Source organism: Symphalangus syndactylus, chromosome 4, assembly GCF_028878055.3.
Source record: "Symphalangus syndactylus isolate Jambi chromosome 4, NHGRI_mSymSyn1-v2.1_pri, whole genome shotgun sequence".
In the NCBI taxonomy this organism is placed as follows: Eukaryota; Metazoa; Chordata; class Mammalia; order Primates; family Hylobatidae; genus Symphalangus; species Symphalangus syndactylus.
In genome coordinates, this window is record NC_072426.2 from 42281479 (window position 1) to 42295726 (window position 14248).

The 14248-nt window shown below is 39.1% G+C and overlaps 2 protein-coding genes across 28 annotated transcripts in view; one reads left to right on the forward strand and one right to left on the reverse strand.

The window, feature by feature from the left end:
• The first annotated feature begins 365 nt into the window (after positions 1-365).
• On the forward strand, positions 366-694 carry LOC129480563 (cytochrome b-c1 complex subunit 10-like). Its single transcript, XM_055274473.2, has one exon. It carries the CDS (start codon positions 392-394, stop codon positions 560-562), a length of 171 nt encoding a protein of 56 aa, XP_055130448.1. The 5' UTR covers positions 366-391; the 3' UTR covers positions 563-694.
• A 1543-nt stretch (positions 695-2237) lies between these two features.
• HERC4 (HECT and RLD domain containing E3 ubiquitin protein ligase 4) overlaps positions 2238-14248 on the reverse strand; it is a 158748-nt gene continuing 146737 nt past the window's right edge. For 26 of the 27 annotated variants that reach the window (XM_055274468.2, XM_063637169.1, XM_063637164.1 and 23 more), the window contains 3 exons: positions 11087-11270; positions 4822-4924; positions 2238-2892 (listed from right to left, as the gene is read on the reverse strand). In XM_055274468.2, coding sequence (XP_055130443.1) covers positions 2684-2892; positions 4822-4924; positions 11087-11270 — 496 coding nt within the window. In that variant the 3' untranslated portion in view covers positions 2238-2683. Of the gene's footprint in view, positions 2893-4821; positions 4925-11086; positions 11271-14248 lie in introns of those variants that run through there. The other variant, XM_063637172.1, reaches the window with a different exon arrangement.

The window sequence follows — 14248 nt, forward strand, 5'->3', positions numbered from 1 at the left end:
ATCTGCCACCACACACGGCTAATTTTTTGTATTTTTAGTAGAGACAGGGTTTCACCATGTTGGCCAGGCTGGTCTCGAACTCCTAGACTCAAGTCAAGTCATCTGCCCACCTCAGCCTTCCAAGTGCTGGGATTATAGGTGTAAGCCACCACGCCCAGCCTGCATTCTGGTTTTATTTCCTTTTAATTGAAAGGAGTGTCTTGGTTCTGCTGTCTTATTAATCATCCTGAACAATGGCTAATAGCTTGAATGACTACTAAGACATGAGAGCTACAAACACACTATATATTTGTACCTTACAAATAGATGTGTGGAGGCCAAATACTTCAGTATTTAGCCAACTCAATAATCATAGTTCCGAGGGTCACCCTGAGGGTGCGACTCCGCCGTGATGGTGACCCGGTTCCTGGGCCCACGCTACTGGGAGCTGGTCAAGAACTGGATCCCGACAGCCTACACATGGAGCGCTGTGGGCGCCGTGGGGCTGGTGTGGGCCACCGATTGGTGGCTGATCCTGGACTGGGTACCTTACATCAATGGCAAGTTTAAGAAGGATAATTAATTTCACAAACCCTTCACAGACCCCTCTGGTGCCTGGTGGTGCCAGCTCCTCCCATCTCAGCGCCTGCTGCATCTGGAGCAGCCCAAGCCTCAGGATGGACGAGAGGAAATCCACAGCTCAACTTCAGACTTCTTAGGTTTCTGAAAACAGCTTGGATATTTTAATGCACGTTGCATTAAACGTCACTGAAACCTGCTCAAAAAAAAAAAAAAAAAAAAACATAGTCCCTACAATTTAGCAAATGATCTGCAGCCTTGCTGCTCTGATCTACAAAGCTCGAGACTTCGTGTTTTTTAAAAGTAAATGGCAATTTCAGAAATCTTCAATGGTATTTTAACTTTCTACCATGAATCTCCTTGCTGTTAATACATTGTCTCACAGTCTGGAGTAACAGGGAGGAAAAGTCCCCAAATTAAGCTTTGTATACAGTGTGCTTCCAGATGCTATTCTCTTGTTAAAATATTTGTTCATGGAACTATTAATACAAAGTGCCTACTATTTCACAGATCAGCTTCAGAATATACAAAGGTTACTACTATTGAGAAAGAGCATCTGACATGTTTTTGATTTGAATAATTACTACCTCAAGAAGTGGATGAACAGGGAAAATGGTATAATATCAGGTACATGGAAACATTCTCATGGGGAAGAATGCTACTACTTTGAGGCAAAGTACCTTAGGTGAGAATATTGTTTTAGTGCTTCTAGCTATAGAAGAGTTCTATGGTTCGCCAATAGTTTTTTAAGTTAATCTACTGAAAAGTACAAGTCCACAATCCCTTATCCAGTCCCTTGGGCTTATTTGCATTTTGGAATTATGAATTTTGAAGAATTTTTTAAAGCACCCAATAGGGGTCATAGTCTTATTTAGTGAATACCATAAATAGCTTCAACAATTCAGATCAGGTTTTTCTGCAAAGTGAGAGATGACAATATTCTTTTCAGTTTTTTTTTATTTTAGAATTGCAGGTTAAGAGACTGTGGACCTCTATAAATTCATATGGGAATAGAAACAAGCCATCCGAAATTTAAGAGACCTTCCCTGAACCATCCCTCTTTTTGAAAAATTTTGACTCTTATATGAGAACCACTGAAAGTTTAAATATTAAAACAATAAATCTTTATTAAACAGTTTCACGGCATTTTAAAATAAATTTTAAAAATAAATATTTGCATTATAGCAGAAAGTCACATGTATTGCATCAACTCACTTTTACAATTTAATGGCATGAGATAACTAAGCATCAGCACCATAGAACTGTTAAGATTTGTTTTTTAAATTCAAGGAAATAGCTCTAAAGCACTGCAGCATCAATAATTTTGAAAGCTATAACCCAGTGATTGGTGCTCATAGTAGCCAATGTTTCTTTCTATTACTGGCAACTGTGGAGACAGAGTTCTTCCAGTACTAAATATTAATAAGTTCTCTGATCAACAATCCCCCATCTATCAGCGTGTCAGGATTCACAAAGAAAAGAGCTGCAAGTTATGTAGTATATTCCCTATTTGTGATTTAGGTTTGCACAAAGACATTTATTCTAGCAAAAAAGAAAACATCGTGTTTCCACCATGCTACCTTTTTTTTCTTTTTATAGATTCTCAGAGTAAGATTTAAATCATAATTTTTAACCTTTAAAAGTCTGTTCAAGTTCAATTACAACCATAGAAACTGTACTGGTATCAGAACATAACTATTTTATTACAAAACTTAACATTATTTACAAATGAAAAAATAATCAAATGACTATTGCAGGCCAAAGTTAAAGGTTTTTCACTCAATGATTGAAGAAAAATTAAGCAATATTTCCATGCACTCATACCAGATCATTTCCGAAATATGCAAACTCTTAAAACTCATGTTAGTAAAACTTTAATGTATTCACAATACTTGCTATGTTTATTGGAAGATGGTCAAAAAAAATCCATGGTTCTGTACAATAATATTAACAGTTTGTTCATTTTCCTTTAATATTTTTTGGCTTCCATGAACACTCGTGGATTGAACATTCTGCAAGTAAGAATTATAACAGTACCTCTGTCACCTTGCTGAATTCATCACCACAAGAAGAACACAAATAGTTTAATGCTTTTGCACTAAACTGAATAGTTTTAACTCCAAAGTTATATTAAACTGAAGCCTTCATTGTGATCAATAGCTTGGATCAGTTTAGAGCGTAGAGTTTCTTTTTCTGTATATTTTGGAAGATCCAGAAGATTAAAACAAGTATGGGAAACTGGGAGATATTCCTCACCACCTCCTGTGGACTGGATGACTAGTTTCAGACTCTTCATACCAAGAATAGGAATGCGATCACTACCTGTCAAAAATACTGCCAAGAAAGAACATTCAGTCAACCACTTCAAAACAAAAACATAAAGTAGCAAGTAATATTCTGTACAGTCACTACAGTAGAGCTTCACATTAACATCTGCTCTAACATGTTAACTTACTTCCTAATTTGTGGAAGACAAGTTTTGAGACACATTCTAATTGCTCATCCATACAATATTTTTTCTTTAAAAGTATAATCTTAATCCCGGCACAAAGGAAGTGCTTAATAAATGTTTGCTAAGTGAGTATTTTGCCATTGCCAAAACATTCTGAGAGCCCTTTTTTGGGAAAAGCCATTCAGAACTAGTTGACAAACCAAATGCAAAATGCAGTTTTGATTATGATTTCTTTTTCTATTTGCATTTCTTTTTTTTTTTTTTATCAGAAATTTATAATGGGCAGCCAAAATTCAAATCATTTTTTTTTTTTTTTTTTTTTTTGAGACGAGTCCTGCTCAGTTGCCCAGGCTGGAGTGCAGTGGCACGGTCACAGCTCACAGCAGCCTTGACCTCCTGGGCTCGAGCAATCCTCTCACCTCAGCTTCTGGAGTAGGTGGGAGCACAGTCACCAAGCCCAGGGCTAATTTTGGTAGAGATGAGGTTTTGCCATGTTGCCCAGGCTCAAATCACTCTTAAAGAGTAATGATTTCTCATCCTTATGACATACAGAAGAATTTGACCAAGATTCTCGGAGGTTGCCAAATCATTCTTGGCAACAGCAGGAATATCAAAGGAAATGTCACTGATTTGGACACATAAATTCTGACAACTTTAAAAATAAGTCAAATTTCAATTAGAATACAGACTTTAACAGAAGAAAGACACACAGGCATCAGTTATAAATGAGGGAACTAAGGCCTGAAAAAGCTTTATTTTATATAGAAATTGCCAAAGTTTCAGTCTTGAAGCAAAAAGAAAAAGAAAATGAACACCAAACAGAGAAAAGAGCAATACAGTTGGCCCTCCGTATCTGTGAGTTCTGTATCCATGGATTCAACCAACTGCAAATCGAAAATATTTTCAAAAAATGGATGCTTGTGACTGTACTGAATATGTCAACTGTTTTTCTTGACATTGGTCCCTCAACAATACAGTATAACAACTATTTACATAGCATTTACATTGTATGAAGTATTAATAACAAGTACATTCATGTGTCACTTAACAATGAGGATATGTTCTGAGAAATGCATCATTAGGCGATTTCATTCTGTAAACATCATATATTTACACAACCTAGGCTACATACCTAGGCTACATGATATAGACCTATTGCTCCTAGGCTACAAACCTGTACAGCATGTTACTGTACTGAATTCTGTAGGTAACTGTAACATAACAGTAGGTATTTGTGTATCTAAACATAGAAAAGGTACAGTAGGTGTATTATAATCTTATGGGACCACTATCGTATATATGGTCTGTCGTTCACTGAAAAGTCATTATGTGGCACATGACTGTAATCTAGAGATGATTTAAAGTATAAGGATGTGTGTAGGTTATATGCAAATACTATGCCAATTTATACAAGAAATTTGAGCATCTACTGGATTTGGGTATCGTTGGCAGGGAGGTCTTGGAACCAATCCCCCATGTATGCCGAAGGATGACTATACTCCAGAGATCTTTTTAGAAATCTAAAAGGAATTCTACAATCCTAGTTTATTGTAACCACAGTTTATTGTAACTATAACATAGCTATAGTTTGCTTTCATTTCCAAGTTAGCTTCCATCTTACTTCACAGAATGAATCAATGCTATTTTGGAGGCAAACTGAATTTAGCCTTTGAAATAAGAAAATACATGTACTGAAGAGTGCAGATAGTTCTTTTTCAAAAAAATTACTTGAAGATTAAAACAGGACTTTGGAATAATACTATAATTAGATTCCAGTCTCATAAAGTATACAACTAGTTAGAAATACTTACACAGAAACTGTTTCTTCTTTTCCAATGGTAATTCATGAAATACTTCCCAAAAAATTTTTATCGTAGGATGTTCTGCCCAATATTCCCCTTTGTATTCTGTATTCTAAAAACAACATAATTTTTTATTAGTATTAAGGGACACACTGGCTAATATATTAGCACATAAAGCTAACATGGTCCAGTAGTTTGAAACTTGTGCAATTCAATGGATTGCCCACTGTCTGGACATTTACAATTTGAAGCTATTAGTTCCAGGAGAAAAAGAAGAAATATGTAAGAATCACCAGAAATCTTTCCCAGCACTTCAAAGAACATGATAGGATCATACTATCATCTTCAAAAGTAAATAAAGAGAAACTAGAATTACTAAAATAATGTTATAGGACCATTAAAAGTTTGACATAGAATTATCTGTGATAATCAGAAAATTCCCTTTCTCTGTATTCATGAACAGAAGTCAAACATTACAATTTATCTCTCCTTTTAAAAATATGGTACTAAGCAACACTAAAAATTTTCTGAGGTAGTTTCTAAGATGGCCACCAGTGAGCACTGCCTCCTGGTATTTGTGCCCGTGTGTATAAGGATATTGTGAATATGAGGAATGTATGACTTCTGAGACTAAATCATAAAAAAAAAAAAAAACCTCTATGGCTTCAGCCCTTCTTCTGGATCACTCACTCTGGGGGAAACCAGTTGTCATTTCATGAGGATATTCAAACCCCTATATGGAGAGAAGTACTCATGGTGCTACACTGAGGCCTCCTGCCAACAGTCATGTGAGTAAGCCACCTTGGAAGTGAATCTCTATCCTTAATCATGCTTTTAGATGACTACAGCACCAGCCAATATTCCGACTGCAACTTCATGAGGGAACCCTGAGGCCAAACTACTCAGCTAAGCCACTCCTGAATTCCTGACCCACAGAAACTATGAAACAACAAAGTTTCATTGTTATTTTGAAGCCAATAAGTTTTGACGTAATCACTAAAATTGTAATGAATCAGATATACAACAGAAGAAATCAAAGTGTTAAGTATAAATACACCATTATATATACATATATATATATATTTTTTTTTTGAGATAGAGTCTTGCTCTGTCACCAGGCTGGAATACAGTGGCGCGATCTTGGCTCACTGCAACCTCCACCTCCCAGGTTCAAGCGATTCTCCTGCCTCAGCCTCCCGAGTAGCTGGGATTACAGGCCTGCACCACCACACCCAGCTAATTTTCGTATTTTTAGTAGAGACGGGGGTTTCACTATGTTGGCCGGGATGGTCTTGATCTTCTGACCTCATGATCCGCCTGCCTCAGCCTCCCAAAGTGCTGGGATTACAGGCGTGAGCCACTGCGCCTGACGGCTACAATATACTTTTTAAGATGTCCTGTTTTAACTGAATGAACACTTACATCAATTATCACTTCAGGCAAGGTTTCAAGTACTTACTGAGTGCTCTCCTAGGTGCTGGGAATACGGCAGTGAACAAAGAGGCAAAAATTCTGCCCTCATGGTGCTTACATTGTGGTGGGGGGAAGGAGCAACCTAAGTAAAATTATGTCAAATCCAAAGAAGCAAAATAAAACAGCAAGGGGAGACAGGATACGTGTGCAGGAGAGAGGTTTGCAATTTTAGATCAGTTATCCAGGGAAGGTCTCTGAGAATGTATAAACACACAAAGGAAGTGAGAGCAAGAATCTTTTGGGATTATCAGGGGAAGAGAATTCCAGGCATGTGGAAAAGGAAACAGAAACACCCTAAGACTGGAGTGTGCCTGGAGGGTTCTAGGCTCAGCAGAGGTTAATAAGGCTGAGGCAGAGTGAGAGGAACAATGACAGGAGATGAGGCAAGGAGGGAAAAATTGTGTAGGATCTAAAGGGTGATGAGAAGCTGTTATATCATTGTCATTTTAAGGTGATTAGAGGTGGAGTCCATTTCCACTGGGGGACCCCTTAGAGTTAGTATCTACAGGCTTCTTCTTTTGAGTAGATCAATTTACTACCACACAAGAACCTTCAATCTCCTGCCTGAAGGATTTACACCTGGCTACCAGCTGTGTGGCATCCTCAGTTTTACCTAGTTTCCCAAATTGTAAAGCCTCTCTCCCAAGCTGTCTTTTGCTGGGTAGGAGAGGCGACATGAATGGTCCAATTATTCTTTAAAATGGCTTTAAAGTAATTCTGTTGCCCTTACTCCAACCTTCATCCCTGCCATTAAGGGTAACATGGTATACCAGTTCTTGAGCCTTTCAGATTCTAGGATATAAAATGAGTTGCCTCGGGCCAGGCGCGGTGGCTCACGCCTGTAATCCCAGCACTCTGGAAGGCCAAGGGTGGATCATGAGGTCAGGAGTTCAAGACCAGCCTGCCCAATATGGCGAAACCCCCATCTCTACTAAAAAAAATAAAAAAATCAGCTGGGAATAGTGGCACGCCTGTAGTTCCAGCTACTCGGGAGGCTGAGGCAGAAGAATCGCTTGAACTTGGGAGGTGGAGGTTGCAGTGAGCCAAGATCGCGCCACTGCACTCCAGCCTGGGCGACAGAGCGAGACTCCGTCTCAAAAAAAAAAAAAGTTGCCTCCTGACAATCCTGTCCCTCTGGAGGCTTAGAATTCAATTTTCCTCTGCTTTAAGTCACTCATCAATTTACCTCCTTACTTTCTGTCTTCCAAAACTATTTCTTCTCTTGTTCATTGCGCTTTTATTTTTTGGTGTGTGTATTACTATTTTTATTCCATTTCTGTCATTCTAGTGATATTTTTGGGGGGCAGCAGACATGTTTATTCCATAATCTTTAACTAGAAGTCCTAATTATTCTTAAAATCTTATTCCTTAAATTACTACACAGTAAAACTGGCTATATTCTGGGGTGTATACAGTTCTGTAAGTTCTAAGCACATGTGCAGATTTGTGTAACCACTGCCACAATTAGGATACTGAGCAGTCCCATCACTGTTATGCTCTTAGATGTCTCTTGTGCTACCTCCTCTGAAGTCACACCCTCCCACTCAACCCCTAGTCTCTGTTCACTATAATTTTTTCTTTTCAAGAATGTCACATAAATGGAGCCATACAGTATGCAACCATTTGAAACTGGCTTCTTTCACTCAGCAGAAAGCCTCAGATTCATCCAGTTGTTGCATGTATCAATAGTGCTTTTTTTTCTTTTTTGAGACAGGGTCTTGCTTTGCTGCCTACGTCGGAGTGCAGTCAGGGCTCATTGCAGCCTCTACCTCCCGGGCTCAAGGGATCCTCCCACCTCAGCCTCCCGAGTAGCTGGGACTACTGGTGCACGCCACCATAAAGGGCCAGTTTTTGTATTTTTTGTAGAGACGGGGTTTTATCATGTTGTCCAGGCTGGTCTTGAACTCCTGGGTTCAAGCGATCTGCCAACCTCAGCCTCCCAAAGTGCCAGGATTACAGGTGTGAGACACCACACCCAGCTGTGCATTTCTTTCTTTCTTTTTTTTTTTTTTTTTTTTGAGATGGAATTTCGCTCTTGTTGCCCAGGCTGGAGTGCAATGGTGTGATCTCGGGCTCACTGCAACCTCTGCCTCCTAGGTTCAAGCGATTCTCCTGCCTCAGCCTCCCAAGCAGCTGGGATTACAGGCACCACACCCAGCTAATTTTGTATTTTTAGTAGGGATGGGGTTTCTCCATGTTGGTCAGGGTGGTCTCGAACTCCCAACCTCAGATGATCTGCCCGCCTCAGCCTCCCAAAGTGCTGGGATTACAGGCATGAGCCACTGTGCCCGGCCCAGCTGTGCATTTCCTTTTAACACTTAGTAGTTATTCTGCTGATATACTGTAGTAGGTTTACCCATTCACCCACTGAAGCACATCTAGGTTGTTTCCAGTTTTTTACTCATTTGCAAATTAAAAAAAAAAAAAAGTCTTTAAAAATTAAGGTAAAACACACATACCATAAAGTTTGTATCTTAACCATTTTAAGTGTACACTTTAGTAGCATTAACTACATTCACATGGTTGTACCACCATCCATCTCCAGAATTCTTTTCATCTAGTAAAACTGAAACTCTGTCCCCTTTGTTTACAGATTTTTGTGTGAATATAATTTAATACCTGGGAGTAGGACTGCTGGGTCATATAGCAAATGTATGTTTAACTTTATAAGAAACCGCCACTGTTTCCAAAGTGACTATACCATTTTGTATCCCCATCGGCAACATATAAACGTTCCTGATGCTTTGCACCTATTAATATGACTGACCTAAAAGGTAGAGTGGTAAGTGCTGCTCTATTTTTTTATGTTAGTCATCTTAATAGGTATACAGTATCTAACTAATTATAAATGCATAAATCAGAGGATGGTATATTAGAAAGATAGAAAATCAGCAGATTGACTTCACATATATCTTTCTCAAAGCTGATCTAACCTTGCACTTTCTGTCATTCTGCCTCCCAGGTTCAAGTGATTCTTGTGTCTCAGCCTCCCAAGTAGCTGGTATTACAGGAGTGTGCCACCACACCTGGCTAATTTTTGTATTTTTAGTAGAGATGGGGTTTCACCATGTTGGCCAGGCTGGTCTCCAATTCTTGGCCTCAAGTGATCTGCCTGCCTCAGCCTCCCCAAGTGCTGGGATTACAGGCGTGAGACACCATGCCTGGTTTAACCTAGCACTTTCTTTCTTTTTGAGATGGAGTCTTGCTCTGTTGCCCGGGCTGGAGTGCAGTGGTGCAATCTTGCTGACTGCAACCTCCGCTTCCCGGGTTCAAGCGATTCTCCTGCCTCAGCCTCCCGAGTAGTTGGGACTACAGGCGTGCAACACTATGCCCAAATTTTTGTATATTTAGTAGAGACAGGGTTTCACTATGTTGGTTGGCCAGGATGGTCTCGATCTCTTGACCTCGTGATCCGCCCACCTCGGCCTCCCAAAGTGCTGGCATTACAGGCGTGAGCCACCGCACATGGCCAGCACTTTCTATTAAATGTTTATCAGAATCAATATTTGATAATTACTCTGCTAAAAAATGTAACACTGAGACTAATCAGAAAAAAAGGAAACAAAGATTTTTAAACATCACAACTGCATTTCATAATGGTTTTCCTAAGACTGAGGCAGAACGAAAACCCATTCAGCTTTGGCTAGGGCTTTTTTTTTTTTTGGAGAGTGCAGTGGTGCAATCTTGGCTCACTGCAATCTCCACTTCCCAGGTTCAAGCAATTCTCCGGTCTCAGCCTCCCAAGTAGCTGGGATTACAGGTGTGTGCCACCACGCCCAGCTAATTTTTGTATTTTTAGTAGAGATGGGGTTTCACCATGTTGGCAAGGCTGGCCTGGAACTCCTGACCTCAGGTGATCCGCCCACCTTGGCCTCCCAAAGTGCTGGGATTACAGGCATGAGCCATCGCGCCCGGCTTGGTTAGGGCTTCTATTCAGCTGTGTCACAGATGACATTTTTGTTTTCTTTTGAGACAGACAGGCTCCTGCTCTGTCATCCAGGCTCAAGTGCAGTGGTATAATCATGGCTCACTACAGCCTCAACCACCTGGGATCAAGAGATTCTCCCACTGCAGCCTCCCACAGGTAGGACCACAGGTGTTTGCTACCACATCTGGCTAATTTTTAAAATATTTTTATCTATTTTTATTTACTTATTTTTTGTTTTTGAGACAGAGCCTTGCTCTGTTGCCCTGGCTAGAGTGCAGTGGCACAATCTCAGCTCACTGCAACCTCCACCTCCCAGGTTCAAGAGATTCTCCTGCCTCAGCCTCCTGAGTAGCTGGGATTACAGGCATGTGCCACCATGCCCAGCTAATTTTTGGATTTTTAATAGAGACAGGGTTTCACCATGTTGGCCAGGCTGGTCTTGAACTCCTGACCTCAGGTGATCCACCCACTTTGGCCTCCCAAAGCCCTGGGGTTACAGGTGTAAGCCACCACGCCTGGCCTAAGTTATTTTTAGAGATCAGGTCTCACTATGTTCCCCAGGCTGCTGTTGAACTCCTGGCCTCAAGTGATCCTCCCGCCTAAGCACCCCAAGATGCTGGGGTTATAGGTGAGAGCCACTGTGCCTGGCCAGATGAGTTTTCTATATCAATACCACCAATTATAATAGTGTCTAATTCATACACAGTTCAAATCCATTCATTGTGGAGTTTGAAGTACCCTTCAACAGGTAGAGTGCTTTCCTGTAAAATGGTAATAATAAAGTGTATAAAATAAAAAATAATACATAAAAAGGCAAGATTTCCACATATAAACCTTTCCATTTAACAATATCAGAGATTAGTTTTCCCCTACCTTTTCCAGTTCCTTCCAATCATAATTTGTATTTCCAATGACCATTGCTTGTAGTTCATTAGGCTGAAAGAGCAGAAGGACTTTTCCTCCACAGACCTTATGAAAGCCCGCATGAAAAGCATCAAATAAGGAAGCCACTGACTTATTGAATATGTAATCCACATAAGCATCAACAAACTCTTGCCTAGAAATGAAAAAGCACACATGTACAGATTATAAAAATCATTTATGAAGAATCCATAATGTAGTCATTAAAACTTCAAGTGCTCCTACAATTTCTGCTACGTATCTACGAAACTGAGAATGTATGAGTAGGGTTCAAACAGGACAAAACCAAAGTCACTATGGAAAAAGCCATTATTCTTTCTATATAAAAATCAGCTGTATCCATGAGGCATTCAGTTATTCTTAGGCTATTCCTAATGGAAAAAATGTCATTTCCTAATGGGCAGAATGATGCAAATGGCTATGAAAATAATTTTAAAATATTTACAAGTTATTGAGAATTTATATATACCATGTCACATGCATCCCTAAAAGGAATGATCTGTTACAAACAATAGGTGACGAAAAAATGACAGCTTTGGGATTCAGATCATTTGACAAACTATAGCCTTCTTTTCCTTGGGTTCCAAGGAATCTGAACAACATTTACTTTTAACAAATGCCTAAAACAGGGTACTAAACATTCTTTTAGGATAATCATTAAAGAGTACAAGTGTAGTTTCTTTTCAAATGTACGTGTGAATATATACACAATCACTTCTGATTCTCTTCTACCTCTTATGATACAAAAGGAAACTGTAAAGAAAAAAAGAAGCCCCTTTGACCCCTGAATTTGAACCACAATCTTACTCAATCTGTTTTGTTTTGCTAGCCACAACATTTTATGATGCTATCTGGTCAAATACTGAGAATGGATACTAGAAGATTTCACTATTTTATATCTTTGTCTTCCAAGTAATAAAGGATGATTCTGCAATAGGAATAATGGTAAATTGCCTTTCAGAACCAAGTATTTTTTTAAAACAAGGATATCTAGAAGGACCTAAAATTTTTTCACATCATTTTAAAAACAGCTTTATTTTTATCAAAGTAAGACATATCAAGAGTTTAAAACATCGAATAGTAACAATCCTAATAGCCAACATTTACTGAGCACTACATGTGCTAGGTCTTATTCTAAGTATCTTAAAATATTGTCTCATCTAGTTCTCAACCCCATGAAGTAAGTATAATTTGTCATTCCATTTAACAGAGAAGGACACTGAGGCATTGAGACATCAACTAATTTATTTAAAATTATAAAGCTTCTAAGTAGCAGAATTAGGATTATAATCCTTTGGACCAACTCCCTGGCAACAGCCACTATTAAAGAATTTTAACAAAATAGAAGAGAACAAAGCAACTCTGTCCTGCACTTCTCTGCCAGAAATTCCCGCTATTAAAAGGCAACTATTTAACTTTTTTTGCTATCCCTTCTGATATTTATATTCAAGTTTCTAACAACACAGTTCTGTTATTATTCCTTAAATTTCAGTTTGGTTTGGATTAATCTTTAATGTAATTGTCCCATTCACTTTCTACTCCCCTGTACATCTATTATATTTATATAACAATTTTTGGTTCAATATTTGTTAACATTTCTATATTATTCACAGTTAAGCTGTATTCTACGGTTACCCTTTTTCTCTTAAAAAGAACTTGTTTTCCTTAGTTTGCTAATTCATCCCCAACTTCTCCAAAAGAAATATCCATTTCCTCTAGATTCATTCAAAATATTAGGTACTATCAGTCGCATTTCTCTCCTCGAGCCCTCCATCCTCTTGACCTAACCCAAGTTGTTATTTCTAAATCGACACAGCTATTGATCCTTCAGAAAGAATCTTTGCTTGTTTGAATCCTGGTGGTGGTGGTGGTTGTTTAATCCTGTGTCTTCCTCTTTCTTGGTGTAACTCCTTGTTTTGGTAGACAGAACACATCCTCCAGTAACTTCCTGAGAAAAAGGCATCAGAAGTAAACTCTCTGAGACTGTGGATGTATGAAAATGTTTTTAAACACACACACTTGATAATTTGGATACAGAATTCTAAGTTAAAAGTAATTTTCTCCCAAAATTTTGGTCTTCTAGCTTCCAGTGTTCCTTGATTCCAGTGTCTGATGTCACTGATTCTTAGGTCTGTGGGTTTTCTGGACAGTTTTAGGGTCCCTTTGACTGAAAATTTTGTAATTTCATGTATCTTGTCTTGGTATTGACCTTTTTTCCACTTCTCATGCTTTTAGTCTTGAAAAGATGTCATTCATTTCTGGGGAAGTTTTTTTTTTTTTTTTTAAATATTTTCTTTGACAGATTTCATTCATTCCATTTCTTTCAAATGAGTTTTGTTTTTTTTTTTCCATTTTTAATTGTATCCATCTGGATGTCACGCATCATTCTGAGGATACTGATTTGTTTCCTCTGAAGTTTTGTCCTTCAACCTCCATGGTTCCTGGTTTCTTCCCATTCTTTTTGACTGTTTTGGTCTTTCCTTAAATGTCTGTTGACCTTTGGCTATCGATTTACACTTTTTTTTTTTTTTTTTTTTTGAGACGGAGTCTCGCTCTGTTGCCCAGGCTCGAGCGCAGTGGCACGATCTTGGCTTACTGCAAACTCTGCATCCTGGGTTCAAGCGATTCTTCTGCCTCAGGCTCGCAAGTAGCTGGAACTACAGGCACATTCCACCACGCCTGGCTAATTTTTTGTATTTTTAGTAGAGATGGGGTTTCACTGCATTAGCCAGGATGGTCTTGTTGTCATTGACCTCGTGATCCGCCCACCTTGGCCTCCCAAAGTGTTGGGATTGCAGGCGTGAGTCACTGTGCCGGGCCTATGGATTTACATTTTAAATGTTAGGCAGTTTCCCCAGAAAAGGATCCTTCACTATACGGTACCAAGGAGGAGGGAGCTATAGACTTTCAGCACTTAATCTCCCTGTTTTCAGTTCGGCTCCTTGCCTGTGGCAGTGCCCAGGTGTCCTCAAATCCACAGTCCCTTTAGTTCAATTTCTCCAGAAGGTAAATTTCCAATCTCCTGCCCAGGCCAGAGAGGGGCAGTTGCCAGGTTCCTGGTGTGCTAAGGGAAACTAGTTTCTTTTGTTGTTGTTTTAAATCCAATGTTAGCAT